Source organism: Falco peregrinus, chromosome 4 (genome assembly GCF_023634155.1).
Source record: "Falco peregrinus isolate bFalPer1 chromosome 4, bFalPer1.pri, whole genome shotgun sequence".
Classification (NCBI taxonomy): domain Eukaryota; kingdom Metazoa; phylum Chordata; class Aves; order Falconiformes; family Falconidae; genus Falco; species Falco peregrinus.
Window position 1 is genome coordinate 8,248,082 of NC_073724.1, and position 27,448 is coordinate 8,275,529.

At 49.6% G+C, this 27,448-nt stretch overlaps 1 protein-coding gene across 2 annotated transcripts; it reads left to right on the forward strand.

Moving 5' to 3' along the window:
- Nucleotides 1-10,276: 10,276 nt before the first annotated feature.
- Nucleotides 10,277-26,352, forward strand: CD2 (CD2 molecule). 2 transcript variants are annotated; one of them, XM_055802782.1, is made up of 5 exons: nucleotides 10,277-10,599; nucleotides 15,838-16,137; nucleotides 18,581-18,823; nucleotides 22,279-22,398; nucleotides 24,395-26,352. In XM_055802782.1, exons 1-5 carry the CDS (start codon nucleotides 10,554-10,556, stop codon nucleotides 24,601-24,603), a joined length of 918 nt encoding a protein of 305 aa, XP_055658757.1. In that variant the 5' UTR covers nucleotides 10,277-10,553; the 3' UTR covers nucleotides 24,604-26,352. The 2 variants fall into 2 exon arrangements, with proteins under 2 accessions (XP_055658757.1, XP_005236100.1); XM_005236043.3 differs by lacking the exon at nucleotides 10,277-10,599 and adding an exon at nucleotides 12,796-12,962.
- The last annotated feature ends 1,096 nt before the right edge of the window (nucleotides 26,353-27,448 follow it).

Sequence of the window (27,448 nt, forward strand, 5' to 3'; positions counted from 1 at the left end):
AAGTACAGGCTGGTTTCCAAATTTTTGCCTGGAAAGCGATAACAAGTTACTGCTGACTGGACCCGACTTGGGCGGTCAAGGGAACAGAGATCACAAGGACATTTGTTTGTAAGCCGGTCCAGGAGAGGCTGCAGGACAGTGGTATGTAACTGGTCCCCGTCAGAGCGTGTGTGCTCATGTGCCCGCACATGCGTGTGCCCCAGCAGCTCACCAAACCCTGCCCTGGTGCCTTGCCTGAACTGTGAGGTGCGGGGAAGGGACGCAGGGAGATGGTCTTGTTTTACTCATCTTTATCCATCTGTATTTTCTTGTGACACCTGAGCCACCTTAGCTGTTAGAGAGGAGGATGCTTGACCACACTGTCCTTTTTGCAGGGAGGAGGTGACTCTCGTGCTCGCCCCTAGGCAGGTGTGCCCAGGCACTGTGTAAAACCAATGTCCTGGTGGCTTGTGGTCATATAAAATCCCTTGACTTTACCATTACAGGGTTAGCCCTGGAACAGTGGTGTGACTGGACGTGGGTGAGCCTGGCCTGCAGCCTGTGAACCCAGCACCCCAAGGAGCCACCGACCTGAGGCTGCAATTGTCTTCCAGCCTGACTGTGGCTCTGCATCACCCAACAGTGAAGATGCTTTCAGGCATGGGGCTGCCTGGCGTGTAACGGTATGGATGTACGTGGTGCTATCAGCAATTTGACCAGGAAGAGAGATGTCTGTGCTGTCTCTTTGAGGCTTCTGGTGGCCTTGGTGAGGCTGTGCCATGCCAGCCCTATCATCTGTGGGCTGCTGAGGGAGCCCTTGGTGCTGGGGTGCCTCTGGGTGCCTCTGGCCTCCTGTGGGGACCTGGTGCTTGAGAGGAGCCTCACAGAGCTGATGGTCACACCATCCACTCCAGCTGCTGGTCCTGGCTGGGAAAGGCTGGGAGTAGGAAAGGGTCCATCCCTCTGCTCATCGAGTGCTGTCCGGACAAGCGGAGCTCTGCTCTGTGGGAAAAGCAGGTGCTTTGGGATCTGGTTTCTTCCCAGCTGAGACAAACCACCGGTGGTTTATAGCACTGTACAGAATGGATGTTTAGATTTCCATCCATGTCAATGTTTCATGGTGGGAAGAGAAAAATTCCCTTCTGCTTGTGGCATGTACTGAACAACAAATGACATGAAATGTAGTATGTAGTCTTTTCATCATGCAATTTGTGCAGTTCATTAATACAAAAGAACAGAAAATGATCTTATTTGACTGAAGATCAATGTGAAAGCAAAAGCAGAAAAGAAACATGTTGTCTAACAGTGATCAGAGAAAGGGGAATGATCCCTTTAGATTATTTTTTTTTTTTAGCTCTCAGAATGAACTCATCCTCATAAAATTCTCACATCAGTAAAGCTCCCCATCCCAATAATGAAACAATTTGTGCTCTGCTTTGCAACCTCTATCCCAGGCTGCCGTGCCTGGTGTCCCAGTGGCTGTGTACGTCCTCCCTCGGAGCCCGCTGCTGGGACAGAAAGCACCGAGGCAAGAGCCAGCAGTTTGTGGGGAGCTGGAGGACCAGCCCTCCCTGCCACCATCAGCTCTACAGGAACTGCAGAGTAGAACTTGGTGAGCCTGAGAGCAGACAGACAAAACTGATAACGGGCCAGTTTACAATAGAAGATGAAATGTTCATTGTAAATACTGGAGAGGCGTGTGAGCAGTGGTTTTGTTAACTTCTGATGAAAATCATGGTGTAGCTGAAAAAAACCTCTAGATTTTAGGCAGGTGCATAGAAAGTTTGTGTCACTTTTTATGAATTATTGCAATTAATTTCAAAATAAGTAAAAAGAAGAGTTCATGTGTAATAGGATACAGCGTTACTGACAGATATGTTCAAAATCATTTCCATAACGCTAGCCAACAAATTCTGATGGCTCTATAAGATCCAGAAGTGTAGGTATTGCCACCACCAGACAGGGAGGAGCGAGATGCCCCATGGACTTCCATAGATAAACACACAGAACCAGTAACAGATGGGGGCAAGAAGAGCAGCATTGCCCATTTCTGTCGGAGGTGGAAGCAGAATTCTGCTGTCATTGCAGATGCTTGGATCAGCGTTTGGGTTTTGCTTGTGCCTTTGGCCAGCCTCTTCAGTGTCTGGGTGCAATCAAACCCTGCCCGTACAAGGCTAGTGGTGGTAAAGTCCCTCCTGAGCGGATGCAATGCTCCCCTCTTGTCCTCTGGTGTATAAGAGGCTGGGAAACCACCTCATCACCCAGCGGCAGCCCTGTGACCTTTGGCAACCAGTGACTGCATCCTGTGCTGGTGTGGCTCACCATGAGCACTGCGTTGCCTTTCTGCAAGATCCCACCTTTTGGGCAGACCATGCGGCTGGCTACAGCGGGGGAGTCTTTACCGAGAACCTAGAAGACCCTTAGATGAAGCCCTTCTAAATATTTGTACTTCTCCAGCAAGCAAATGGTGGCAAGTATCATGTTGACTATATCAAAATTAATTTAACTTCGGTATGATCAGCTAAGAGATCTCTTTGGGCTATGCAGCACCACGGGGAAGCACGGCATCTTTCTTTGTGGCTGGCCTCCCTTGGACGCCGCTTGCGTGGCTCCAGGCTGGCTGTGGGGCTGCAGTGCAGCTCTTGGCCAGCCCTGAGGCTGAGGGACTCTCACCTCCTCCAGCTCTCTTGGTCACCAGCAAGAAATGTGGCTGAGTAACACAGCCATCCCCTATTGACAGGGGCTACAGAATCTGTTCCCTGCCTGTACCGAAGCAGACCGCCTGGTGGGCAAAGGATGTTTAATGATATGGAAGATGAGAGTGATATGGGGAGGGAGCAGAGACACCCTCCTAAAGTGTTCAAATATGGCTAACCCCCTCAGGAGCTGGAGAGCAATCACGTTCACCTAGCATGGGAAGAGCCCAGAGCAGTTCTGTCTGTGCGTGTGCTGGTGGCATCGTTGGTGTCTTCATGAAGGTATTTCCCACCTCGGCCAGGAGATGGGATTTCGGCCCCAAGCAGCTCCATGTCCCTGGGGTTCTCCCACCCTTCCATCAACCATGAGGATATGAGGGGCCTGGTTTCATCAAACAGTTCGTTACACTTGCAAGTTTTGGTACCTGCTATACCCCTCACCTCTCAATGCACGTACAGATGCGTGCTTGGCAGCTTGGTCCTCAGTCCCAGGAGCTAACGCTGCTGTCTTCCTCAGTCCACACCTGCCATCACCTTCAAGCTTTCCTTGGAGAAGGGGCCGTGTGCCAGCGCCGTGCCTCCCCTTCCCTCCAGGAGCTGGCTTTGGACCTGCCGGGCTGTGGCCAGGGATGCCTGATGTCCCAGCCGGAGCCGGGATGTCACTGCAGGCAGCGAGTGATCTGTGGGTTTTCCCTTCACTCTCCCCGTGGTCCCTGGGAGCTGGAGGGGTGGGTGTTGTAGGATGGGGTGAGTCTCTGCCTCCTGGAGATGGGAATACTTGGCTTATGCCGCTTGGTTTATGGGCTTTTTGGGGCAGGGGCTGGTTCTGGTGCACGGGGAGATGTCTGTAGTCTGCTCACCGTGCCATTGCGCCGAACACTAACAGCAAGGACAGGCTTTCATGTGTAGAGGTAGCAAACGTGAGTGGTTAATGCCAGCTTATTTTTAATTGTTTTATTTTTCTCGTTAGCATATTCCATGTCACAGCCAATGTCCACGATAAAACATTGCATAGAGCTATAGTATAAAGTGTGTATGTTATGGTTAATATTGGAAACGAGGGAACAAGCAAAACTTGGAACCTGAATTCTATGCAGAATATTTAAAACTCACCTAAACTGATGACAGCTCCTGATAGCTTTTGGTATTAACGCTACAGAAACTAGATGTATTATAGACCAAGAATTGCTTGAAGGCAATTTTCAGCAAATCTTTTGGAATTGCAAACACAGTACATTAAAGAGAATTATTATCTGTTTCCTTATCATATGCAAATGGAATAAAGAAATACAGTTTAGTGGCTATCCTCTTGCCAGCGTTGCTGTCTCAGCTTTGGTTTATACAAGTTCCTCTTTGAGGGCAAAACATATTTTCCCAAAACTAAGGAACGAAGCGCTTTAAAAAGGTTTTTTTTGATCCTAAACCCCATGTAATAAGATATCTTCAAACAAAAAATGAAAGAAAAAGGTGATGTGATGGTGTTTTTGTCTATGTGGAAAGAATTGCGATAGTGACTTTGGGTGACTTGCAGCAAAGAGCCTTAAGTTTTTATGTTGCACTGCCACAAAAGCTTTCCATCACGGAGCAATAGGCCTCAGGTTTCTCTGAAACAACAGACAAACCTCAGTTAAGGGATTCATCTCGAGCTGACTGCAGAGGCTGGGGTGGGAGAAGGCTTCTCCCAGGCGGCACACGTAGCCTGGAGCAGGCGCTACCTGCTGGGTGGGACAGTCTCTGCTGCGGGTATCTCTGCCGTCACGGGATGAACCGTGGCAGGACCAGGAGAGGAGGATGCAGAGATGCAGAGCGACCGCTGCGGAGCATCCCAGAGGAAGGAAGGGCGCAGGCTCAATGACCGAGGCTATGGAAGTGATGGTGAGTAGCGGCAGTCAGAGATGCTGTTTTTTCCCTCAAATGGGTGGGGAGGCTGCAGGGGTTTCAGGCCAGGTCTGACCTCCATCACCCTGCAAAATGTTGTCCTCTAAAAGCAGTAGTCGCTGCTGTTCCCTCCTTGCTCCTACTTTCCCTGACATTTGGCATGAATCGTACTCCCCACATGGATGCGCTTCTCTCCCAGTGGTAGACCACAGCTCCCCTGAGCCCTGCCGGTGACGCCTGACCGGGGCCTCCTTACTCCTTCTGCCTTTCACACGAGCCATTTGCAGGGAATGTGCAGTTTTGATAAGCCCCAGAAGGGGATCAAACACAATCTTCCCACAGCAGCAAATGGGAAATACCTTTTCTTTTTTTCTGTCCCTTGCCTCTTCTCTCCTCCTAGCCAGCCCTTTCAGGATTTTTCTCCTGACCTCACTTTCTGGTATGGGTTTTGCCAAATAAGATGGGAGAAGGGTGGTGGAAGGGCAGGACCCTGGGCAGCTTTTTAGGTCCCCTGAGCACTGGTGAGAACACGCCTGTTCCCTTTCCTTCCTGCGCACAAGCTGGACCCGGAGTTCTCTTGCTGCCATAGGAGGCCACGGTGAAAGCTGTGCAACTTCATCTTCTGCTTGTATATATTCCTGCCCAGCTGTTGAGGGTTTGGGGTTCTTTTACTTCAGGTGATTTGGTTTCTGCTAGTGAGCTTTGTTTCCTTATCCTTTGTTGAGACTTCAGAGCTTCATTATTTGGCAAATACAAATGCTTTCTCTGGAGAACCAGCTGTAGAGGGAGAGGTCCTTCTTTGCCAGAGAGAAGATCAGCAGGAGTCGACACTGCCATGAATTTGATATCGTCTGCCTGAAAAAACCTCAATGGTTCAACAGCCTCGGGGAGAGAGGAAAGTAGATGCCTGTGTTCCTACTGAGTGACTGGTGCTGCAGAGCTGAAAGGAACTTCCAGCATAACACAAATAACCGCTGCAGCTGTAGTTCCAACCCAGTGCATCCTACCTGTGTGGGCAGCAGGCATGCACAGTAGCTTTCCATTAAGCCTGCGCTGTAAACTTGCAGCTCTGCAAAGCAGCCGCTACTTTTCAGCAAATTTTTTCCGAGTTGCTGCAGGTGGTGTGCGTAGGGGACATGAGAGAAACATAGTCCACAAAAAGCCCGCTCTTCTGTGATGGAAACAGAAAGGGGGGGGTGGGAAGAATGGTGGCACCATCCTGAACTTGACCGCTGAGACCTCGTTTGCAGCCATAGATGCTCTGAATGGAAGGTGCTTTTAAATGGTGTTTTGTAGACAGGGAGTTGGGAGCCAGGAGTTTGGGTCAGGGGAGCATCTGGTTCCATTTGTTCTTTCTTTGGGCTGGCTGACTGACCTTAGCAAGCCATTCCGTCTTCCTCTGCCTCATTTCCCTATCTGTACTACTGGGGTGATGACCAGGCCTCTGTAGGATGGGTTTAAGCCAGGCTGCTACAGAGCAGCATCTCATGCCTGTGTGCTGGTGCGGCTGAGGGCTGGAGACCCCCGGGTGCTGCATGCGGAGGCTGCTCAGGCTGCAGTGAGCGCTGTGGTCAGGCTGCCACAGGATGTCTGACTGCCCAGGATGCAAGGAAGGAGGTTTACCAAAGCTGTTATGGCAGGCAGCACCTCTCTCGTTAACCTCGCTAACTCGCAGGATGCTGGTTTCCTTCTGACACTCAGGAGTGTGACAGCGGGAGCTGGGCCTCACACATTGCCTTGGTAGAAATGCTGTGAAAAGCCACAGCCTGCCTCCACTTTGCTGGTGCTCAGATGCGTTGTGCAGGACGTGCATGCCTCATTGAGAGCTTACAAAACAGAAATTCTCAGAAATGCAATGACACAGCACCTTACCCATTCCCCTGCCTGGCTGACAACAGGAGCCGTGGGCTGTAGATGTTCAGAAAGCCAGGCAGCTTTGTGCCTGTACTTTCCCCCGCTGTGGAAAAGACCTGCTCTTTGCTACCACGCAGCTCCCTGCTGCAGCCGCCCGAGGTTTCCTGTGCGAGCGTGGTGCGATGGCAGCAGAGCTGAGCGCCGTTGGGATGGGGCCGAGCCTGTCCTGCTGCCCTGCTGTCCCCACGCACTGAGGGGCTGCCCACTGGGTCTGCTGGGGCTTTTTAGCCCGATGTGGGGCTGGGTGACACAGTGAGGGGGACGATACTGCCTGGTCCTGGTGGTGCCACCTGTGCTGGCTTGAGGCTGCTGGGAAGAGCAAGGTGTCCTGCCACACCAGCTAGCCAAAACCACGCTGCCTGGTCACGGCAAGGCTCTCGGCTCCTGGTTTTTGCCCCACTTGCTGCCCTCACAGCTTGCTAGCTGGCAGGACTAGATGAGCTGATGCCTTGAAATGGCTGTACGGAGGGACAGACAGGCATCACAGAGGCCAAAACCAGGTTCATGGGGCACAGAAAACTTGTGGGACCAGAGCAGGAGAAGGGGAGACCAAGATGCTGCGTAGGGATCTGCAGCGAGCAGCAAAAGGGATGTATGGTGCACTGGACCTTATGGCCCCAGATGTACATGGTCCAAGGAGCAGCTGTGTAAGGGATGTGAAAGGGACCAGGATGCTCTTTTTCTTGCTTCAGTGTGTGCAGCAGCAGGTCTGAGCTGGCAGGTCGCTCGCCCATTTCTGAGTTTATCTCCTGATTTCCTGGATGATAAGCTCCAGACCTCCTTATGTGTACGTACAGGGCCACATAGTGGGCTTTTGTTTACCGTTACAGGTCCACCATCTCATAAATAAATTACAGTCACAGGTGATAGAAATTTTGGGGTCCACAGTGATACTTCAGAGAGGTTTATCCAAGGTCTTCTAGGAGAAGGGATGTTTTATGCCTGCATGTGTGCACTGGTAGGACAAATCCTACAATTACTCTGCAGCTTATCAAGAGAGTTGTGCTGATGCCTTGCATTTGAAGTTAAGGCCTTTCTTTGTGTGGGGAAACTGTATAAAGGCCATTTGGGGCTCCTCCTAGGAATAAATGCCTTTAGTACTGAAATGTATTACCCAGTTGTTCCTGCTCAGTCTCCTGGATCACTTCCCATCCTCCCATCTACCTGTTTTGGACTGTCCCTCACTCCTCTCTGGAGTTAAAATAGTATAATAGAGTAAAACATTGTACAAGACATCAGTTACTCACGCGTTTGTTAAGCTGACAATTTCTGGAGAGTATCAGAACTTGACCGAAAGATTACTTAGATGGTAGTAACAAGTTGTCTTTCCTGGATATATTTCTAAGAGCAGCTGTTCTTCTATTATTCTATCTATAACGTCATATTGTAGTTAATACATGTTTTCCTGTATTGATCACTGCTAAGACTGGGAGAGGCTGTTCTGTTCAGTTACCTCGCTTCTTGTGTAAGGCAGGCTGATAGCATCACGCCAGCAAACTTTTGCTGGGACTGCAACATGTTTTGCAGTATTAGTAATGTCACTGAAAGGTACTTGAATAGGACACTGAAAGTTAGATCCTAAATCTAGGATCGTTATAGATGATGGAAATCAGTGTCACACAAGCAAGACTGAAATGCACTGTCTGAGATTGTCTGATGGGATGCTGACATCTGCTCTAACCTCAGTGGTTGTAAACCACAGATTGTCAGACTGCTGTAAGGAGGTGATGATCCTTCAGACCAGACTTAAACCGGGTGTCTTTGGTGAGGTGTGGCTGTTGACACATGCTTACAGGTGGAAAAGAAGAAAACAAGCCTGAGAGAGAGAACACCTGGGGATGATGATGTGGCATTATGCACATCACAAAGGAACCATTTATCTTCAGATGATCAGCTGAAGGCTATTCTGCATGAGTCAAGATTTGAAAGCTTCCATTTAGCTTTTTTTAGAGAAGGATAAAAAAGTTTCTGCGGTCAGCTGTTTCAGTGCTATCAGGGTGTGCCACTATATTTTGAATATTTCCACTGCGCCCAGGCAAAGCAGTGCTCTCGGTTTGCATGTAACAGGCTCCAAGCCACTGAGTCAGCATCCTTGCCAAACCCTCGGCCCAAGTTTTATTCTGAGTTCACGATCTTCATATTTACACTGCTTCACTGAAGCTGGACTTCTTCCTTTTTCTTGGCTCTGTGTAAGGCAGGAGTGAAGAGGAGGTGGCGTGTGGCCTTCATCAGCCAAATGGCTGAAACTGTATGTGGAAGCCAGCAGTTCCTCGGAATTTCCCAGTGCAGGGGCAGTTGCTGACTTCTTTCCTACTCCAGCCACTGCCCATAATTCCTGCAAAAAGCTACAGTGAAGGGCAATGTGCCATCACGCAACCCTCAGCTACCGTCCAGGGTGACCCAGGAGGAGCTCGGCTGTTGATCTTGCAGGCTAGGGTGCAATCCCAGGAGAGCTCCCAAGACTAAGGTTAGCTGTATCCAAGGGTTCCCCTCCACGTGATATTACCCACCTGGCATTCCAATCAAGACCACATTCTTCTCTCTTCTCCTCACCAACTGTGCCTCAACCAAAGGCCTGTCTTTAGGGGAAATCGAGAGGTGTGAGTTTGCGGTACTCTTGTCATCTTTCACGATGAGGGTCTTGGGTGATGGTGAGCCCAGGGTGTCTGACTCTTCTTTCAGGGCAGAGCAGTCCATGCAAGTGCCATTTAATGTGGCCTAAGCTTCATACCAGAGAAGACACTACAAATTAGCAGATGAGCCACAAATCCACACTGGCTCATTGCACGCTGACCTTACCGAGCAGAACACACTAAGTGTATTTGTACTCTTCCTTTTCTAGTAGATCCAATAACATTCTTTCTCTCTCTCTCTCTCTCTCTTTTTTTTTTTTTTTTTTTTTTGTAAGCCTCAGGCGTGAATGTTTATTGGCTCATCACTAAGTTGAAGACTTAGAGCTGGGAGCAGCTACGTATTGTCTCTTAAGATGTTGCCTTCAAGTGTGTGGGAGTCTGTCACCTTTACATGGAAATGTAAGTACGATACTTACATTCCCTGTGAGGAAACGGCTTAGTCTATTACGAAGAACAGAAGAGTAAAAGAAAGAGCAGGCAACAAAGGCAAATGTGTATGACTAACGGCACTTTGTGTTTTTTGCAATGGAAACAGTACCACAGAGATAACTGGCTGGAAAGATACACTGTGTTGTCACACTGTACTCGGTCCTCCGCCCTGCCGTGCAGCGGAGGATGGGGAAGTGTAGCAATGCGGTGGGCTGAACCAAGCATCCTTAGCCATGGGCTGATGGACCTGACTGAAGAGAGGTCCAGCAGCACCGTACTGGGAGACATCTGCTTTTCCATCGGTGCCTTGGTTTTCCAGCTGGCGCGTGTCTAGCCCAGCAGTGTTGCTTCCTCTGTAGTGGGCTAGAGAGAGGGTGTCTGCAGCGAGCAGAGGCACGGGAGGGCACGGTTATCTGCGGGCTTGGCAGACCTCGCCTCGTCCTGCCCACCACAACTTGGGTGGGCGTTTGGGCTGCGGCAGCACGCAGCTGGCAGCCATAGCTCTCGCCGTGCCTGTCCTGCTGCTCCCTGGGGGCATCGCCAGCTGGAGCGGGGGGCTGCTCTGCCAGTGCCCCCTGCCATAGCTGTTTGCAGGACGTGCGTCCCGTCCCACATCACTGAAGGTAGGCGCTGGTCTCCAGAAGTCCTCTGGGGCAGCAGCCCAAAGCTGCTGTTCTTGCCAGAGATACTTTCAGACACCCTCTCCCTTAGCGCCTTCCCTTGGGGCTTTCCTTGGAAGGAACCAGAGACATCAGCGCAGGGACTCCCGGTGCTTCCCTCCCGGTAACATCCAGAAAATCCTTCCCTTCATTTAAAAAGGGGATTGAAGACAAGTCAGGACTGCAGCATGACATTGTCTTGCTCCTCAAGAGAGAGAAAAGATAAAGCTGCAAAGATGTTGCCATTTCCGCCCTTCTTATCTGTCAGGCAGGCTGAGGTTAGAGACCTGCCTTCTCCTTGTCCAGCGGGGTCTGACGGTGCAGCAGGTTTCTGATGCTGGTTAGAAAAGGGGATCCTCAGTGGGATGGACCATGCACACGCCAGGATCTCATGGGGAGTTCTCGCTGCAGGTGGGTGGTGTGCTCCTTTTCTGGCTTGGCTGTGCTTTTGTTAGACAAAATCTCTAAGCAAGTTGATTTTGGTCACACCCCTCCAAGTGCTCAGAAATGTCAAATCCTGGTGCCACTTCTGTGATGCACAGTGGACAGGGGACATCAGCTACTGAGCCCTCACCACCTCTCCCGAGTGTCTCTTCACTCATTTTTGAACAGACCTTTTTATATCCTTTAGGAGTGGTTTCTTGCTCCTGTCTCTTTGTTCCCCTAACAGGCAAAAGCATGCCACGTTTGATGTGCTATGACTGGTCTGCCGGAGCATAGGGGCTTCCAGTCTGAGTAATTTCAGCTGTGATTTTACAAGAGCGCAGGCATCTGGGCATGACGAACTTGATTAACTGAAAGTAGCCAACTTCATTATGAATCCAGGGCATCCTTTTAAGCCCTGTTCTGCTGCTAGGAGCTTTACCTCTCTTCTTTCCCTCGCCTTCACACACACACACACACACACACATGCATCTTTCCATTTGTATTCCATCTGTCCCAATCCCAGTTGCTGCCTGTAGTCACGAGCAGGATGGCACGGAGCAGGGTCTGTGTGCACAGAGCAGGACAGTCCCTGCCCCAGTGCGCTCGCAATCTGAGGGTGCCGACAAACAGACCAAGCGCAGGGGCACGCTGGAAGCAGGTGGTGGCTTTGAGGGATGTCGCCTGGAGGAAGAAGCGAAACAAGTGGAGCGGAGTGTGGGCAGCGGTTTCAGCGTGCCAGTGGCCTCCTTCCGCTCTGCTTTATGGACCACAGCAAGAACCACCACAGCGCCAGAGAGGTCGGCTTGCTGCCTTCGCCCAGAGCCCTGTGAGCGCTCGGGCTGGAAGCAGATGGGTCTGAGCATGCAGACCTTGCATGTCCGTGCCAGTGTGGCTGGGGAGAGAGAGGGGTCCCCACAGAGGGGAGAGAGGTCCCCGCAGCCCCCCAGGGCCAGCACTGCTGGCACAGTCTGCTGTGCGAGGGAAGATGCCCAGGCGTGGCAGCCCCTGCCCTCAGCTTGTTTTTCTCCAAGGGTAGAAGTCAGGCACAGAAATATCATTTTGCTGCTGTTGCTTCCTCTCTCCTTTTGCATGTGCCTCCCTTGTGTGTTCTTTGTAAGGAAACAGTAACAGAAAGAAGGAAGAAAAGCTAGGTTTTCCCGCGACGTGCAGAGGCAGCAATACTGTGTGACCTTAATGCATTTTACCTCAGGTAACTTTTTCTCCTTTTGTGCAAAAAGGGGGTATTTACCAGCATTAGTACCAGTTACAAATGACAAAGCTGGAGAAGAGAAGGTGTCTTACAAGACCTTACTATAACTTCGAGGAAGAAGAATGACATGAATGAATGAGAAAGATGCATCTAATATATATAATAATATATTACCTAATTATATATATATATATATAATATATCTAATGGGGAAAATTTATCTAATATACCTTCTGTGCCACAGCTTTTCTTCTGTCTTCTTTCTTGGTCTACACCTGTGATACAAAGCTGGAATTGGGAATAAAGATTTTATTAGCCTCTCGTGGTTTTGGACCTAACTCTCATACCTCCTCCCAGCTTCTCTCTTCACCATCTTTCCCACGCCAGCCAGCTTCAGGTTTCTGGTTGCAGGCTAGACCCAGGGTCGTGTTTTCATCCCCTTCCACACTCCTCCCTGTTTTGCAGCTTGCTTAGCTGGCTGTGCCTGTAGGACACCTTTGCGTGGCACCGGCCAGCCCCTCGTAGATCAGACGTGAATGCAAAGCTGATCCTGGCCGTTTCCAAGGGGAGCGTGTCTCCTTTCTACATGTTGTCTCAACAGCTGTTGGCTGCCTGCTCCCCACCGGGGGTCCTGGGCTTGCTGTCCTCCCGCTGCTGCTGAGGCTGGGGGGAAGCAGAAGGATTCCTGTCACCCCCCTGCTCTCAAACCGCCTCTTTCCCACAGGGATGGTGGCATGCGGATGATGGAGTCGAACCCTTTGGGTGAACATTAAAGAGGATGAGGGCTCTGGCTGGCCGTCCAGCTGGGTAGAGAGACCCTGGGGGAATTCCCACATTTGAGTGTGTGTTTTCCGTTGTCCCCATCCTGATAAAACACCCCACTGAGAGGTATTTTTTCCCGTGGTTTTTGTGCCTGTGTGAGAAACGAGAAGTGCTGGGGTGAGAGGTGGAGGAGGGGAGGAGGGTACGAGGGCTGTACCAATGCGTCCCATGACTACGCGCTCACAGCAGAAAATCCTTCCACCTGCCAGGAGCTATCCTTAGACAAGGCGACACTGGATTTTTTTGATTCTGAAAATGAACTTTAGGAGGATTTTCCTAGCCAAGTGCTTGCTGCTTTTATTTCCCAGTGTAAAATGTGAGTTTTTCTTACTGTTTTTTGCTCTTTCAGGCTAGCGTAGCGTTGTTAAAATTGCATTTTAAACCATTTACAACTTGGTGGGATGTAACAGATAAGAAACTAGTTCCACTTTTCCAATGAGTGAAGATCCTTGGGTTATTGCTATTATTATTTGATTTAGTTTTCAGCCGGAGGGAGGGCAGGACCTGAGTTTCCTATTCCAGTTATAATAAGCTGTAAACAGTTTTGGTTTTAAGTTAATGAGCCCTAATTTGACACATGTATAATGAGAAATGTCAGCATGCAGTTTTCTCTCTGCCCTCGAGGTAGCTTGTACTACATTAGAGATCCAGTTCATGGTGCATTATTGCATGTAATTTCCTTTTCTTATCAAAGATGAGCAAATCTTTTGAAAGTGCAAATTATATTCCATAAATATTAACAGAAAGAGTGATATATCTCAGTGCCTTCAGTGGAGTTGAGGAAGTCTAAGATGTGAAAACAGCAAGCAAGTGCATACATCTTTTATATTTTGCATATTATTGCACTCATTATTTTTTAAAATATGAATCTGAAAACTTAATTAAGGTGTTAACTCATAGATTAGAGAAGGTTGTAAGAAATGGAGACAATGCAATCATGCGTAGATTTCCTCCTCCCCCCTCTCCCCCCATTTCATTCCACTGCAGATTGTATGTCTGTCTCTCTAATGTTTTGCTTTTCCTCCAGAACAAAATTAATAGATAAATAAGGATTTTATTTTTTTTTTCGTACATTATATATAAAACATCTTCCCCCGCGGTAATGAAGATTGTTTCCTTGAATGGAAGATTCATTTCAAAGACTTTCTTACTTCTCTAAAGTTACGATGAGACCTTCTCCTTTTAACTGTTTCTTGTGACTGCAAGCGAGCTCTATGCTGCCAGTTTGGGTCTTTCTGCCCCTTGGAGCACACTTCAGTTGGCATGAGCAGAAATGCTGTTGCATTAGCTAAACAGATTTTTAATATCTTATGTGTGGGATACTCAGCTTTCCATTAGCAAGACTATAGAGAACAGATAAATATCCAGAGATGGGGTCTATTCATAAAGAAGCTACTAAATTATCCTTGAAAACTGAGATTATTTTTTTCTTTACTACCAGAGAGAAAAAGTAAGTGATAGTATCTGTTATGCAAAGAAATCCTGTTGCTAGCTCTAAGTACTTGTGTGTGACTGAGCAGAAACAAGTATCAGAGTTCAAATATTTGGGTATAATCTGTAGCGTCATCTGTGTGGGGGAGGATAGCTGCTTCCAAGACTGGTTGATAGTTTGCTTTCCAAATTATTTCATTAGATATGTCAAATACCTTGTAAGAAATGTAATAGTGAAATAACAGCCTCTCCCTAGACCGGGGGTGAAGTGCCAGAAGCACTTCAGTATTAATTTTCTTGTTGCAGAGGCACACTATTTCAGTTCTTTGATTATCTCTAATATCGTTAGTGTCATAAAATAGTGACTGGGTTTGTTTTCCCCCTTGATAAAGTTTATCATTGTCCTAGATATCAGGAATGAAGGACTTTAATAAAAATATGCATGAATGTAGTTTTTCATTCTGTGGGGCGAAAGTGCTTAAAATATAGAAAATCAGAGCAGAATCAGCTCTATCTGGTGATGAGAAGAGAAATCCCCTCCTGCCAATTGGCTTTATCTTGTAAATTGAAGAGAACCATAAGAAAATGACAAATGCAATAAGCCATGGCTCTGCGTGCACATTCCGTTTTCAGTGAGCTTATCCCACCTGTCGCTTGTGACCACTTTTCTACCTCCTCCTGCAAATTTTCCACCTGCCACAGGGGTGGAGACACCACCTTCCTTCAAGTGAACTCCTGCCAAACTTTGCACTCCAAAGCCCCGTTTCCCTGAAGATGGGACTCGTCAAGCGAGAACCCCTTGGGGAGAGGGCAGGCCACCCCGGCACAGCCCGGGGATCCGTCAGTCCCGCTGGCAGTGGCGTGATTGATGGCTATCAGCCCTGGCTTCCCTCGGTATCCCCTTCAGCAGCCACACGCTACGTGCTGCCCAGTCCTGGTAGCACCTTTGGGAGGAACCTCCTCTTGGCTGCTCTGGAGAGGGGACCTGTCACCAAAGGAGTCCTGCAAAGAGAAAAGATGGGTTTTTTTGGCTTTTGCTTGTCTCCTAATGTCAGCAGCACCCGATCGGTTCCCAGGATGTGGTTAGCTCTGTGTTTCTGCCTTACTTGCCCCGTTGTGATCCTGTGCTAGACAAATCAAGTGGATATATTCCAGCGGGGCAGGGGGCCCAGGATGGGTGAGGAGGGGGCACTGCAGGCTGGCAGCACTGGGTCTGCCACCAGTTCAGTGCCTTACACTTACTCGCTGCTTGACATGGGCTACTATTATTATTATTCCTGCCATCACTGTTATTGCTGGACTGATCCTGCTGTCCAGGGCCACAACCAGTTTGTGTTCTTGCTGTCCGCAGTAACGTTTGCAGTGATGGGCACGCCGGGTACCAGCCTGCGCCATGCTCAAAACACACCAAAGTGACCTTATTTTCAGGAAGGGTTAAGTTCACAAGCAGCCATGAGTCTTAGCATCCAAAATCACCCCAAATAAGTCAGGCACAGTATAAAGCCAGGTTTTGAAAGACAGACTCTTAGATTCCTTGCCTCTCAGAATTAAATTGGGTGCTGACATTTATCTAATGAATGATCAAGAGGTGCTTTGGAGCAGGGGAAGAAGACGGCGTCAGTAATGCAGGGAGGCTTAGGCAACTTTGGGGCAGGAAGGGTAGCAAGTGACAACCTTTTTGGTCACCGTTGTGGCTGCCGAGCACGGCAGCCGGGGCTGCTGGACACACGTTGATGGGCTGGTTGTGCTTCCCTTTACAGGCTCTGTCACCAGTTGGATTTACGCGGCAGTGAATGAGTCGGCTCTTCTCAGCATCACCGCTGCTGCTGGGAGCGTATATGATGCAACGTGGCTGAAAGACAGCAGAAGGTTGCTCCAGATAAAAGATAAGAAAGTGAAGTACTATGTGAACAGGGACCAGTGCAGGTGTAAGGTGCTCCTAAATGGGACTTTACAAATAGAGCAGGTGGTGAAAGAGGACAGTGGAAAGTACAGGGTGACTGTTTATCAGCAGGATGGGAAGTTCAAGGCAGAAGAAGATACAATATTCGTCGTTCAGGGTGAGTTTTTGCTCTTCCCATACCATTCTCAGCACAGCTGATTAAGACTTGGTATTCCTGCTCTCTCCTACAGCCCTTCCCACTCGTTGCCCCTCTTTCTGTTTTGGGGGGGCTTCTGTGAGACATATCTCTTTCCTCATGCCGCTGACAGCAGTCTCTCCATGTTCTCCATTCTCTTGCTCCTATTAATGCCCTGTGGTCCCATGCTTCTTTCCAGCTCCCCTCTTTGTCAGCTGCCAGGTTTCTACGTGTGCCCAAGCCAGCAGCCCCTGAGCGTGGCTGTGTTGGCAGCAGGGTGAGCACGGACAGCCGGTGCTGGGACCCCTCAGACCCTGAGCTGGGGTAGCACCATGCGAGCAGGGTTGTGCTCCCAGCAGCACCCTGCTTCCAGAAACTTCTTATGGGATTGCAGTGACCTGTGTGAGGTACACCAGTAGCTGATGCACTGGGCACTTCTGGCACTTCTGGTGCTATTTTACAGGCACTGAGTTACGATTTTTGGTCTCTAGCTACTGTTCCAGCAAGGTGAGCACCTTGGGTTGCATCTGCCAGCCTCCTGAGGAGATCTCAGGAGCCCTGGTGGCACTAAATGCCTGTATTTAGGCAATGCAATCCCACTCCATTTTTGCTTTTAACGTAAAAAATAGCCAGAAGTCACCTCCCCCGAGATACACCACAACAGAAGTTGAATTTGCAGGGGAAGAAGACTCCCGCACCCTATCCTTGCATAGCATAACACAAGAAATACGACGATTGTGCTGTTCAAAGCACACTTGGGCACACGCCTGGGGATATCAGCTGTGTGGCTTCAAAGCTGTGTCTTGTCCTGAGAGACCAGAGCCATGGCAGCCCAAAGCTTTTGGGATGAGTAGGGAAGATGGGGATGGCTATTTTGCTCTTTTGTAGCTGCTGCCACCTCTCCAGATCTCTAAGCTGTAGGGCAGCATGAGGGTTTTTTTTCCCAGCAAGAGGGTGATTTTGCTTTGTCCTTCCTCAGCCAGCATGCACACCTCTGCCAGCCTCATGAGTTTGTGGGCACCAGCTGGCACTACAGAAATGATGCCTTGATGAGGCATTGATGACAGCTGGACTGGGTTTAGCAGGGTTTCTAGATGGTGGGAGGCCCCGTGGCTAAGGGGCTGCTGAGCAGTGAGTGTCTCACTACTTTGGGAATTATTATTGTAAACTCTGCAGATTCAGGAAGCCATCAGGACCTGATGCTGTTTACTCATGCTTTAAGCCACTGAGCTGTCACTGGGAAGTCCTGGGTTCAATTGTCAGGTTACGGTTCCAACCTAGCTACATGTGCATCATTTCACCTACTGCGCAGCAGAAAGGTTGCCCTACCTCCGACACGCAGGTCTGGAAACAAAGCCCTTTAGTAACGGTCAGGTGCTAGAGCCATTTGTCAGCCAGATTGTACTTTGCTACTAGGGTTGGACAAACAGTTTGCTCCAAAAAAAAGGAATAGCTTAGATGATACCATCACACAACTCCATCACCGGGACCTGGACTGTAGTCTGGGAACACTGAGTTGTTCTCCTGATATATAGGTTACAGCTCGTAGGAGAGGAGTGGCTGCAGGTGTTGCAGTGTGAACCCAGACTGCTACAAGCAGCCCTCGTTGGCTTTAAAATTTATGATGTCTACGACTTACAGTGCCTGTAACTAGAGGTGGCCCTGGCATGTTTTTGTTTACCTGGTCTAAAGGTAGAAATTAATTTTTTTCCATCTGATGTCCCTGCCAGTTGCCCCTAGCTGCGGAAAGCCCCGCAGGCTCTTCTGGCTCTTGCAGTGCCACCAGCGATAGAGAATCTGGAATCAAACTGTAACTAGCTGTTTGCAGGATGTAAGAAGAGACAGACATCAATTCTCTCTGTCACAACCTCTTTGAGAGCTGAGAGGTGTCCATTTTGTGTTTTCAGTTGTGTTTTGATGGGGTTTCATGCTGCGGCTGTTGCGCTAGCTGAGTGCCGTTGGTAGCATAAAAAGCATCGTCAGCAGCTGTTTGTCCTGCCTTAGAGAAAATCTCTTCTGATGGGCAAAGGCAGACCAGAGCTGACTTTATTTGCACCAAAACATCGAAGTTGAAGGCAGCTGTGGCTCCGAGACCCTCCCATCCACCGCCCCCCCTGAAAACACACCTTCCCCCTCGCCTGGCTGACTGTGGGCTGTGAGCTGAGCCTGCAAGTAGTCCACCCATGGTGGTGGAACTCTGTCTTGCTAGGCCAAATATGTAGGCTAACACACTGCTTTTTCTTTATTATTGCCGTGTTCCTTCTGTAGCAGAAGTCTAATGGGCTCTTTGTTCTTCTCTGGTCTCGTTAGCTGATGTTACTCCTTTACAGCTTATTGGGGGCTAAGCTCTTGTTCTGCTTATTAATGGAGGTTTTCAAAAGGAGAAACCATCTCAGACGTGCCTGTCTCTTCTCTTCTTTTCCAGACCCTGTTCCTCAGCCAATCCTCAGTGCTGAATGCATGAATAAAACTGCATCTGTCAAGTGTGAAGTGAAGCCGAAGACTAAAGATGAAACATTTATAATAGAACTGGCTCACGATAAAGGCAAAAAAGTCCAAAATAATGTCACACGGTTGGAATTGCACACACGGTATTCTGGGACGTTCAGATGTGTTGTTAAGAACCAAGTCAGCGAAAAAATTGCTGAAAAAGTACTTAAGTGCTCAGGTAAAAAATTCTGTTTTTATTGGAATCTGCTAGGGCAGACCCACAAAGCCTGACGCAGTTGCATGTATCTGTAGGACTGGTCCAGGTGCCAGGAGCATTGATGGTTCCCAGTACCCGGTATGGCAGGTCCAACACCACCACAGTTCTTGGGAGCCGATGTTGGTGTGGTAGCCAGGATATGAGCCATGCTTTCTGCTTGGCATTCCCCAGCCTTGTCGCATCTCCACCCTCCCCACCCTGCTGCTGCCTGCCCCACTGCTACCCATATGGCAACTGTGCTCTAGCAGCAGGGAAGCCAAGCCAGGGGCAGTGGGATGCAAGGTGGGCCACGCTCTTCCTCTTCTCCTGTGGCCAGCGGTGTTTTCCCCATGCTCATTGAGGCCTGGGGGTCACTGGAAGAGGGGAGAGGCTTTTCCAGAGTCAAAAACCTTGTGGGTGGCAGAGAGGCCCCCCCGGGCGCACTGCAATGCTGCTTCCACTGGAGGTGAAGTCTCCTGGGGGAAGCTGCAGCCTGCCAGTGAGATCAGGCAAGAGTGAGAGATTCTTGCGCATCCTGTAATTTTCTCCCTCCCTTCCATCGCTGCTGACTCTTCCTCCAAAAGTTGCCAGAGGTATCCTGACAGACTTCTTGGTGTCAGCATCCTGATGGACTCAGGTGGTGCCAACCATCATTAGTGGTAGACCAATGAAGTAAAGAAGAAACTGGGGAGGTGGTTCTAGAAGTGTTTCAATCACACACAGCAGCCTGCAAAAGGCAGAAGGCACTTTCCCCTCCATTTCTATGCTCCTTCATTCCTTTAAAACTAATGGTACTTCCCAAGGGCTGACTCCAGTCAACCAGTCCAAAGCCAAAGAGCTGATCTCAATAAGATAGTATAAAACTACCCAGGCTACCACAACATAAGTTAACAGCTTATTTTTGGAAAATATGGCTTGGGATCTTCTCCTGTGTATGTGAAACCGCGGCATTGAGTTCAGGGGTTTTGCTCTTGACCGAAATCAGCTGCACGTTATTTTTCTCCTTTCCATGATCATACCTAGGAAGGTGGTAGCTGCTCGCTGCCTCTGGATGTGGATGGGTGCTCTCAGAAGGGGAGAAATAAGCTGTTTGGACTAGAAATCACGAGGGAGGTTATGGAAAATTTAGCTGAGCTTTGGGGTGCGTGGCTCAGATGAGCATGGCTCAAATGTACCCTGGATTTTCTTACTCACTTGAAGCGTCATCTTCCTAAACGCCAAACATAGCAAAAGAAATGAAGGAATTGAATTTTAAATGGACAGAGCCATGCTGAAAATTATTAGATAGGCAAAAGAAGTCATCTCTCCCCCTTGTAAAAATTGTGAAAGTTATGGCAAAACCAAGGGACAGACCATACTGGTATGGCACTGGATGTGGTGTTCAGTTCAAAGTTCAGATTTCCAGTGCAGTATGGGGGAAATGTCCTTGAATTCACTGGGCTTGGCTTCATCCCCGCTAACCCCAAGCACTTCATTCAAAGCGCTGCACTCTCTTGCTCTAGATTCCCACTACAGCTGGTGGAGAAGTGGTTGTTGTTGGTGGGGATCACAATAGCGGGCTCAGCATTTCCAGTCTCCAGCTGTTACTTCCATAGTGAATTTAGGGAAAGTGCAAGTCTGAAGGCCAGCCCGCAGTGTGAGAAGGGAGGGAGCAAGCCTTAAGGTGCAGAGGCCTTACTGAAGTGACCCAAGGTCTGCTGAGGCTGGCTGAAGGGCAAAGAGCTGAGGGACGGGGTGGCCTCTGCTCTCCTGTGCATCCCTGGCCTCCTGAAGCACACCCCCGATGCCTAAAATAGCCCCCCCAGAAAGGGTTTTTCTGCTGCATGAGCTGCCTGACCTGATGGGCTGCCCAGTTCTGTTGGTGCTGGCGCTGGGAAGGGGCTGGGGTGTGGGGGAGCGGGATGTGGCGTGGGCATGGAAGCCAGGTGTGAAAACATGCTGCTGGATTAGGTCTCTTTATGGCAGAGCAAACTAGCCCAAACACATTGTCTTAATGAGGAAATGATGGCTGACGCTGGCCACCCCAGGGCACAAGCTGGGCAAGCGTGGGCCTGCCTCCATCGATGGTATAGGCAGCCGCTAGCCATCAGCGAGATACTTGGATTTCACTTCTCACCCTTGAGAAATGCTCTCCTTTCACAGGGTCATTTGAGTGGGAAAGTCTGGTTTGGTTTTTTTTTCAAATCATTACATAGTAAAAGTTTTGCTACACGGATCTTTAAGGTACAAATAGAGCACTTCTCAGGCACCAAAAAAACCACTAAACCCCTGTAGCCCTACCTGTCCTATGCAAACTAAAACCACCTCAAACCTTTCTGTGTGGTGGCAGGGCTCTGCCAGCTCCACAGTAGATGAAAAGTCCCTCAGCTTGCAGCCAAACCTTCTTCCAGCTCTGCTGGCCTCCATGAGTTCTCCATTTGGTCCTGCGTTGGAAGCCTATCACCTTGGATTCCGACCTTTAGCAGACAAGACGTGCTTCAAATGGCCTTCAGCTCCGCTAACTTTTTATATAAGCAGAACTATACGTGAATCTGCCTGGGCTCACCTTACAGTCAGCTGGGAGGAACAGGGATGAAAAGGGCAAAATACACCTTGGTGTAACACTGGTGAGAAGACCCACATCAATGAGGGCACTCATCTTTTTTTCCACCGGGGCAGCCCAGGCTGATGGTGGCCTTTATACTGTAGACTTCTTGGCTTTGTGTCATCATTCTTAGCCCCCCACATGCATGGCCAGTGGATGCTGAGGACACTCTTTGGAGCTTTGTCCCCCCCCAGGAAGGTAGACTTTTGCTGGGTTCAGCCCCATGGCGCCTGTGCTCGAGCACGAGTGCTGAATGCCAGGACAGCCCCAGCAGGAGGTGGTGAAGGAAGACCAGCATCCAGCAAACCTTATCTGGTGAAAATAAGCAACATTTGTATAAATTTTTTCGTCACTGGGCAAACTGAACTCTCATTTTGAGACTGTGGGATATTTGGTTATGGTTTTTTTCTTTTCACTATTTTTTAATTTGCCTACAGCCAAAAATTGAAGAGGAAGTACCAAAATACTATGAAGCAAGCTAGTGTCAGTGTTTCCAGCTCAGTAGGAATTACTTAAAAAGTTTATTCTGGTTAGATGCTGAGCACTGCCTGGATGCTCGTCCTTAAAAGGGTCCATTGCTATCAGGAACAGGGCATTTGTGGTAATTTAAGTAAGATGAGCTAGCACACATGAATGCTCTGGTTTCAATTTTCTGCAGAACGTGAATCCATCAGGGAGCAATCAAAATTCTCCACGATAAGAACCAGCAACTTTCTGCTGTGTTCAGAGAAAAGGCAAAGGGTGGGCTCTCACTGGGGCTGCCTTTACAGTCAGTGGAAGAAAATAAAGAATTCTAGACAGATGTTGTGCAAGTTGTTTCTTTTCTAACACCCTCTTTCATTCCTTTAACTAGGCCAGCTGGACCTTTATCTCATCTTAGGCATAGCAGGAGGTACAGTCGTCTTTGTCACCTTCCTGACTTTGCTTATTTATTGTATCAGGAAGAAGAAAGCAGAACGGCTTGAAGATGATGGTAAGTGCTTAAGGGGCTTTATGTTGCTAACGAGCCACCTAAAATTCTGAAGCTTCCCACTGACAGCAGCCCTGTGGGCAGGAGCATGTTCTCTGCCTTGGCATGAGCAATGACCTGGTTTTGGCGTATGGTGAACCTCGGCAGATTGGTTGGCATTGCCAGCCTCAGTTTCTGGTACATGCTTTGAACAAAAGACTTCATGTCCTCAAGCCCTTTTGTTTATCTGTAGGGGAAGAATTGCCCCTCTAAAGCTGGGCCAAAGCCACCAGTCACGAGCACCCGTGGGGCTAAAATACACAATTAGATATCCCGTCAGCAGACTTTTTCATTAAATTCATACGGTGTAAAATTAAGATCCTTGAAATCATTAGTCAGCAGACTTTTTCATTAAATTTATATGGTGTAAAATTAGGATCCTTGAAATCATTAGTCACATTTGGAAGTTTTGTAGGTAGTGAGTGAGAAGGGGCAAGAAGGGCTCAGCTTTTCTGGGAGTCTCCTCAGGCATCTCACAGAACTTGTCCTCTCTACAAAACAGTGTCCTTGGAGGCCTGTCAACACTGAAGGTCCAACGTGGGGCACAAACAGAGTCGAGGTTTTCCGAGTGGGTAGAGATTTTGTCTGTTGTCAGAAATTCATGCCTCTTTAAGACCACAGGAATTACTCTGCCTGGGCATTGCTGCTGGTTTGGGTAGACAGAGGATGCTGAGCTGCCACGAAAGAAGCGTTATCTGGCCCACTGGAAGGGGGGGGCTGAAGCAGGAGGGAGGTGGACCTGCAGGGCTTGTTGAAGGCTTGAGTCCTGCCCCCACACAATGCATCAGGCTTCCTGTGTGGCTCCAAAGGACAGCTGCTCTCTGTGTGAGCCAGTTCTTGAGATACCAAACGGGTGTAAAAGCTCCGTTTTTACACCACAAAGGTCTCTGTCAAGATAAAAAGAGCAATGCCTGAATGAAACCTCAGCCAATACCTCAAAGGTGCCAGCTGTCAGGCTGACAACAAGGGTGAGCATCACTGCTCCCATGGCTGGGGGGAGTGCAGCCCCGCTGCCCCTGAGCGTGGGTAACTTGCCATGGCCCTCTGGCTTCCCCTGAAGCTACAACCATGAAGAATAAGCAAGCTCTTTCCCCATTTGCTGCGAGAGCTCGCCACGGTGCAGCCATGGGTTGTCATCTCAAGAGGCTTGCCACAGCTCGTGAGCGTGACGCTGGTGTGAGCGTAGCCATCGGAGTGTTGTTTGACGTGATGGGCGTTCTTGTTTGAGTGGGATATGTTACTCCCTCCGCTGTGCAGTGGTAGCATATCCTTAGTTCTTGGGTCTGGATTCAGCAAGAATTGAGAAAAAGAGAAGTCTGGGAAAATGAGAACTAACATAAGAGGGGTGACCAGCTCTCTAAAGTGTGTGCTTAAGGTCATTTCAGTGTCTTGAGAGGTAAATCCCTCAATGCCTAAGCTAAGCGGACTGACATTTCAGAAATGATGAGTGAGTGATCAAAAGTCAGCTGGCATGAATTTACTGCTTCTGTGTGTGGAGAAAGTAATGCCGACAAAAGGGACTTCTGGCTTCCAGGTGCCTGGACATCCCAGCACAGATAGTGGCAGGGCAGAGTGCTTTGGTGTTGCCTCCTGGGGTTACATCTCCCTTTCCCTTCAGTGGCCTGTTTCCAAAAGAGGACAGAGCAGCTCAGGCTGGGGGTGTCCACCAGTGGGACATCCCTGGCAAAGTCAGTCCCTGACCGCCCCCCTTCCGCCCCGAGAGGGCAGAGGTGCCCCAAATGCCCCCAGCTACCTTGACCTCAGCCAGGCAGCCAAAAAGCTTTTGGGTTTGCCCGGGATACGTAAGCAGAGGTGATTTTGGTTGTTCCCTGGAGTAGGAGGAACACCTAAGAGTGACCTTCCAAGTGAGACCAGTATTTGGCTTTTTAGTGCTCGGGCCAAGCACTGTTTGCTTTCTGCTTAGTATGTGCCTGACTGCAGGATCCTTCTGTCGTTGCAGATGAGGAGCGAATGATGCAGGCTCGCCAGGTGGACAGTGAGATGGTGGTGCGGGAGCTCCCCCAGCCACCGTGCAATCCCACCCCGAAGCAGCTGCATGTGCAGCAGCGGCCGCTGCCGCAGCCCTATGTGCAGCAGCAAGCACTGCCCCCACGGCCCAGGCCCCGCACTCAGCAGCGGACTCCAAACCACCCCAGAGAAAGACCATGAACATCTGCCCTGGGAGGGACAGTGGTCTCCCTGCTCCACCATTCACTGGGAAAAGAAAGTTTCCAATAGTCAGGAACCCCTCCTGCCCAGCCTTGCGTAACGCTCAGCTATGAAACGGCAGCTTTCGTTGCAGAAAATTAGAGAGAGCATCAAATGGAGATGAAGAGACCCAGTGGAGGAGATTCAAGGTGATGGGCATTCATCCCTGTGGCCATTTTTCTTCAAGTGTCTCCACGTTAGGGTATGGAGCATTGAGCCTTGAAACCTGTGTCTTTCCGTGGTTCACTTGTTTTTACTGCACCTTGTTGTGTCCTCATGCTTTTTGGATGGATTATATCAAGAAGAAGCTAAAGCTCTTGCAAGCCTAAGGATCTTACAAGGTTTTGTCATGTATCTTTCCTTTCTTCTGCCACGCATTAGGACAGCCCCTCTGGCTTCAGCATCAGATGCATGACCTCCAGGATCAAAAAACAGTTGCATATAATCAAATGTTTGTCTGAAGTTGAAAGCATTGGTATCATCTAACGCAGAGAAGGAAATAATGAAAGGAGATGTGGCAGCCTTGAAGCATCTGTGTGGGAAAACACAAGTGGGAAAAGAGTAAACTTTTCACTTTCTCTACCATGTTTAAAGCTAGGAACCAGGGGCTTAAACTGCAGCAAGGGAGAGCAAGGTCAGGATCTATTTATTAGGTTTTTTTGCAAACAAATTACTGAAATAGATTTCTGGGAGAGTATTTCCAGCACTGGGGATTTCAAAGGGCAGATGAGGCAACGATCTGTGAGTCAGCCTGACCTGCTGAGGGCCAGGGGAATGTGCTACGCAGCCTCTCCAAGGACTGTTTCAGTTCGGTTTTCTGTGACTCCTTGCTGGCAAATAAAATGGAATTTTATTTTCAGCATAGATCTGTTCAGCTGTTAGGACAATTTTTTTATTGTAGAAGAGGTCCGGTATCCACTGGCTCACAAAACAAGTGCTACAGAGTGTCGAGCAGTCTGATTACTCATGACATTGTCTGAATTGTCATGGCTTTCCATCATCGGCCCTCCTGCTGATGGTGAGGGACCGTGTCCCTTGATTTTGCTGGTAAGTGCCTCGTGTATAACCAGGTGACGATGACAGCTGCTGAGAGATCTCCCTTCCGGAGGGAGAGGCTGGACTGCAATACCTGCATCACCCTCCATGTGCTGGACAAACGCTGCTCACTCCTCTGGTCCTTGGAGATGTTCCTAACTGCCTCTATGGGACGGCTGAGGAGCCGAGAGAGGACAGGCCTTTTTAGAGCAATGTCTGAATGGGTACACTTGCACATCTGGTGTAAGAAGCAGCACAGCTGGAGGAGGAGAGAGCTGCGACAGCCACAGAGCATGAGACTTCCAGCTAGCGTGTCGCTAGGCAGAAGAATGTGTAGTACCTCTTTCAGGCTTGGCTATCCCAGACATGCCAGGGGAGAAAGAACAGCCATCCTTCGTTCCTCCTCAGAAATGTGACTCTTTGTATCTTCTGGTGCAAGGGCAGGGAAGTAACTGTCGGGGAGGAGGAGGTGTCTGCCTCCTCCGGAGCTCAGTCACTTTGCTTGAATTTGGAGGCAAAGCCCTGGGAGTGTCACTTGCTCTTGCCGCAGCTTTCTGCAGCTTGTTTTAGGGCTTTCGCTATTTAAAGTTGCATTTGGTAAACATTTCATGGTTTATTTTGTAACGTCTGCTATATCCCTGTAGTGAACGAATAAAGATGAGTGGGTGGAGAGGACCTTAGTTCACACCATGTGCTGGTACTTCAGGATCTGGATCTCACTTTGGTACAAAGGAGGCAAGAAAAACATTTTGGTCCCTGAGCCATGGAAATATGGACGCAGGAGGTTTCACACCAATCCCCGGGAGGTACCGGCTGCCACCTGAGTGCCGGCAGCTGGTGGGCTCAGGTCGGCGTGGGTGTGCACAGCCGCTGTGCCCGCCTGCCTGCTGTGGCAGGATGCTCTGCCTGTCCTGCGTGGCCAGAGCTTTATCCATGCCCTGTCTAGAGCAAGCAGATGAGTTGAGACTTTTCTGTGGTTACGGGAGCACCAGTCCTTCCTGGGGGAGAGGGAGAGTTACTGGGATCTGAGGCAGAGAGCGGGCTCCTCCTGGGACCCCCCTGCCACTGTGCCCTGGGCTCAACAGAGCTGTAGAGATGCTTTGGAGATGCTTCTTCCCCATGGCTGAGGCTTGGTGAGCTGCTGTCGTGTCTCTGAGAGACCCACCTGGGCTTCCCACCAGCTGCTGCCCCGGGCCCTCCTCTGCCTGGTGCTGGTGGGGTGGCACTTGCCACAGCTCCTTGCAGGGGAGCGTGAGTGCGTGCGTGATGTGGTGCCAGGGTAACTCTGGCCCAGCACAGAGGTGTGCTCGCTCTTCTGGCAAGGAACTGCAGCACTAAGCTAAGGCGTGCCCAGGACAGGAACAGGAGGCAAGAAGCTATTCTCCTGTTGGTCACAAACTGGGTCCAAGCCTGCCCTCCAGACTGGGCTCGAGACCACCCTGTGTACCATGGAAACCTCTGTTGTCCCAGCTTAAGGCATGTGAGGGCTGAGCGCATCCAAAAGCTGCCCTGGGATCCCTTTCCTGGGGAGCAGGACACCTGGGGTGCCAGCGGGCACCCTGACTACCAGGCAGGCCAGAAGCCACAACAGTGGGCACGAGTCAAGTGTGGAGGCGCCTGTTTGAGTACTGCCCTCCAGCTGGCTGCTGTAACTGTGGGCTGAGAGAAGCACTCCCAGCCTCAGCAAACTCACCGAGGTCTTCTCCGGGTTACTAAGACTCTTTTCACCCAAATGTTTCTCTCTTACATGCTAAGAGGCTCAAAACTAAGT

Bases quoted from the DNA above. Each gene is read 5' to 3' on its own strand.
- CD2 (XM_005236043.3), top strand. From the start codon at position 12,902: ATGAACTTTAGGAGGATTTTCCTAGCCAAGTGCTTGCTGCTTTTATTT. The intron at 18,824-22,278 runs GTAAAAAATTCT...TCCTTTAACTAG, and splicing joins AAAAGTACTTAAGTGCTCAG to GCCAGCTGGACCTTTATCTC. The intron at 22,399-24,394 runs GTAAGTGCTTAA...CTGTCGTTGCAG, and splicing joins AGAACGGCTTGAAGATGATG to ATGAGGAGCGAATGATGCAG.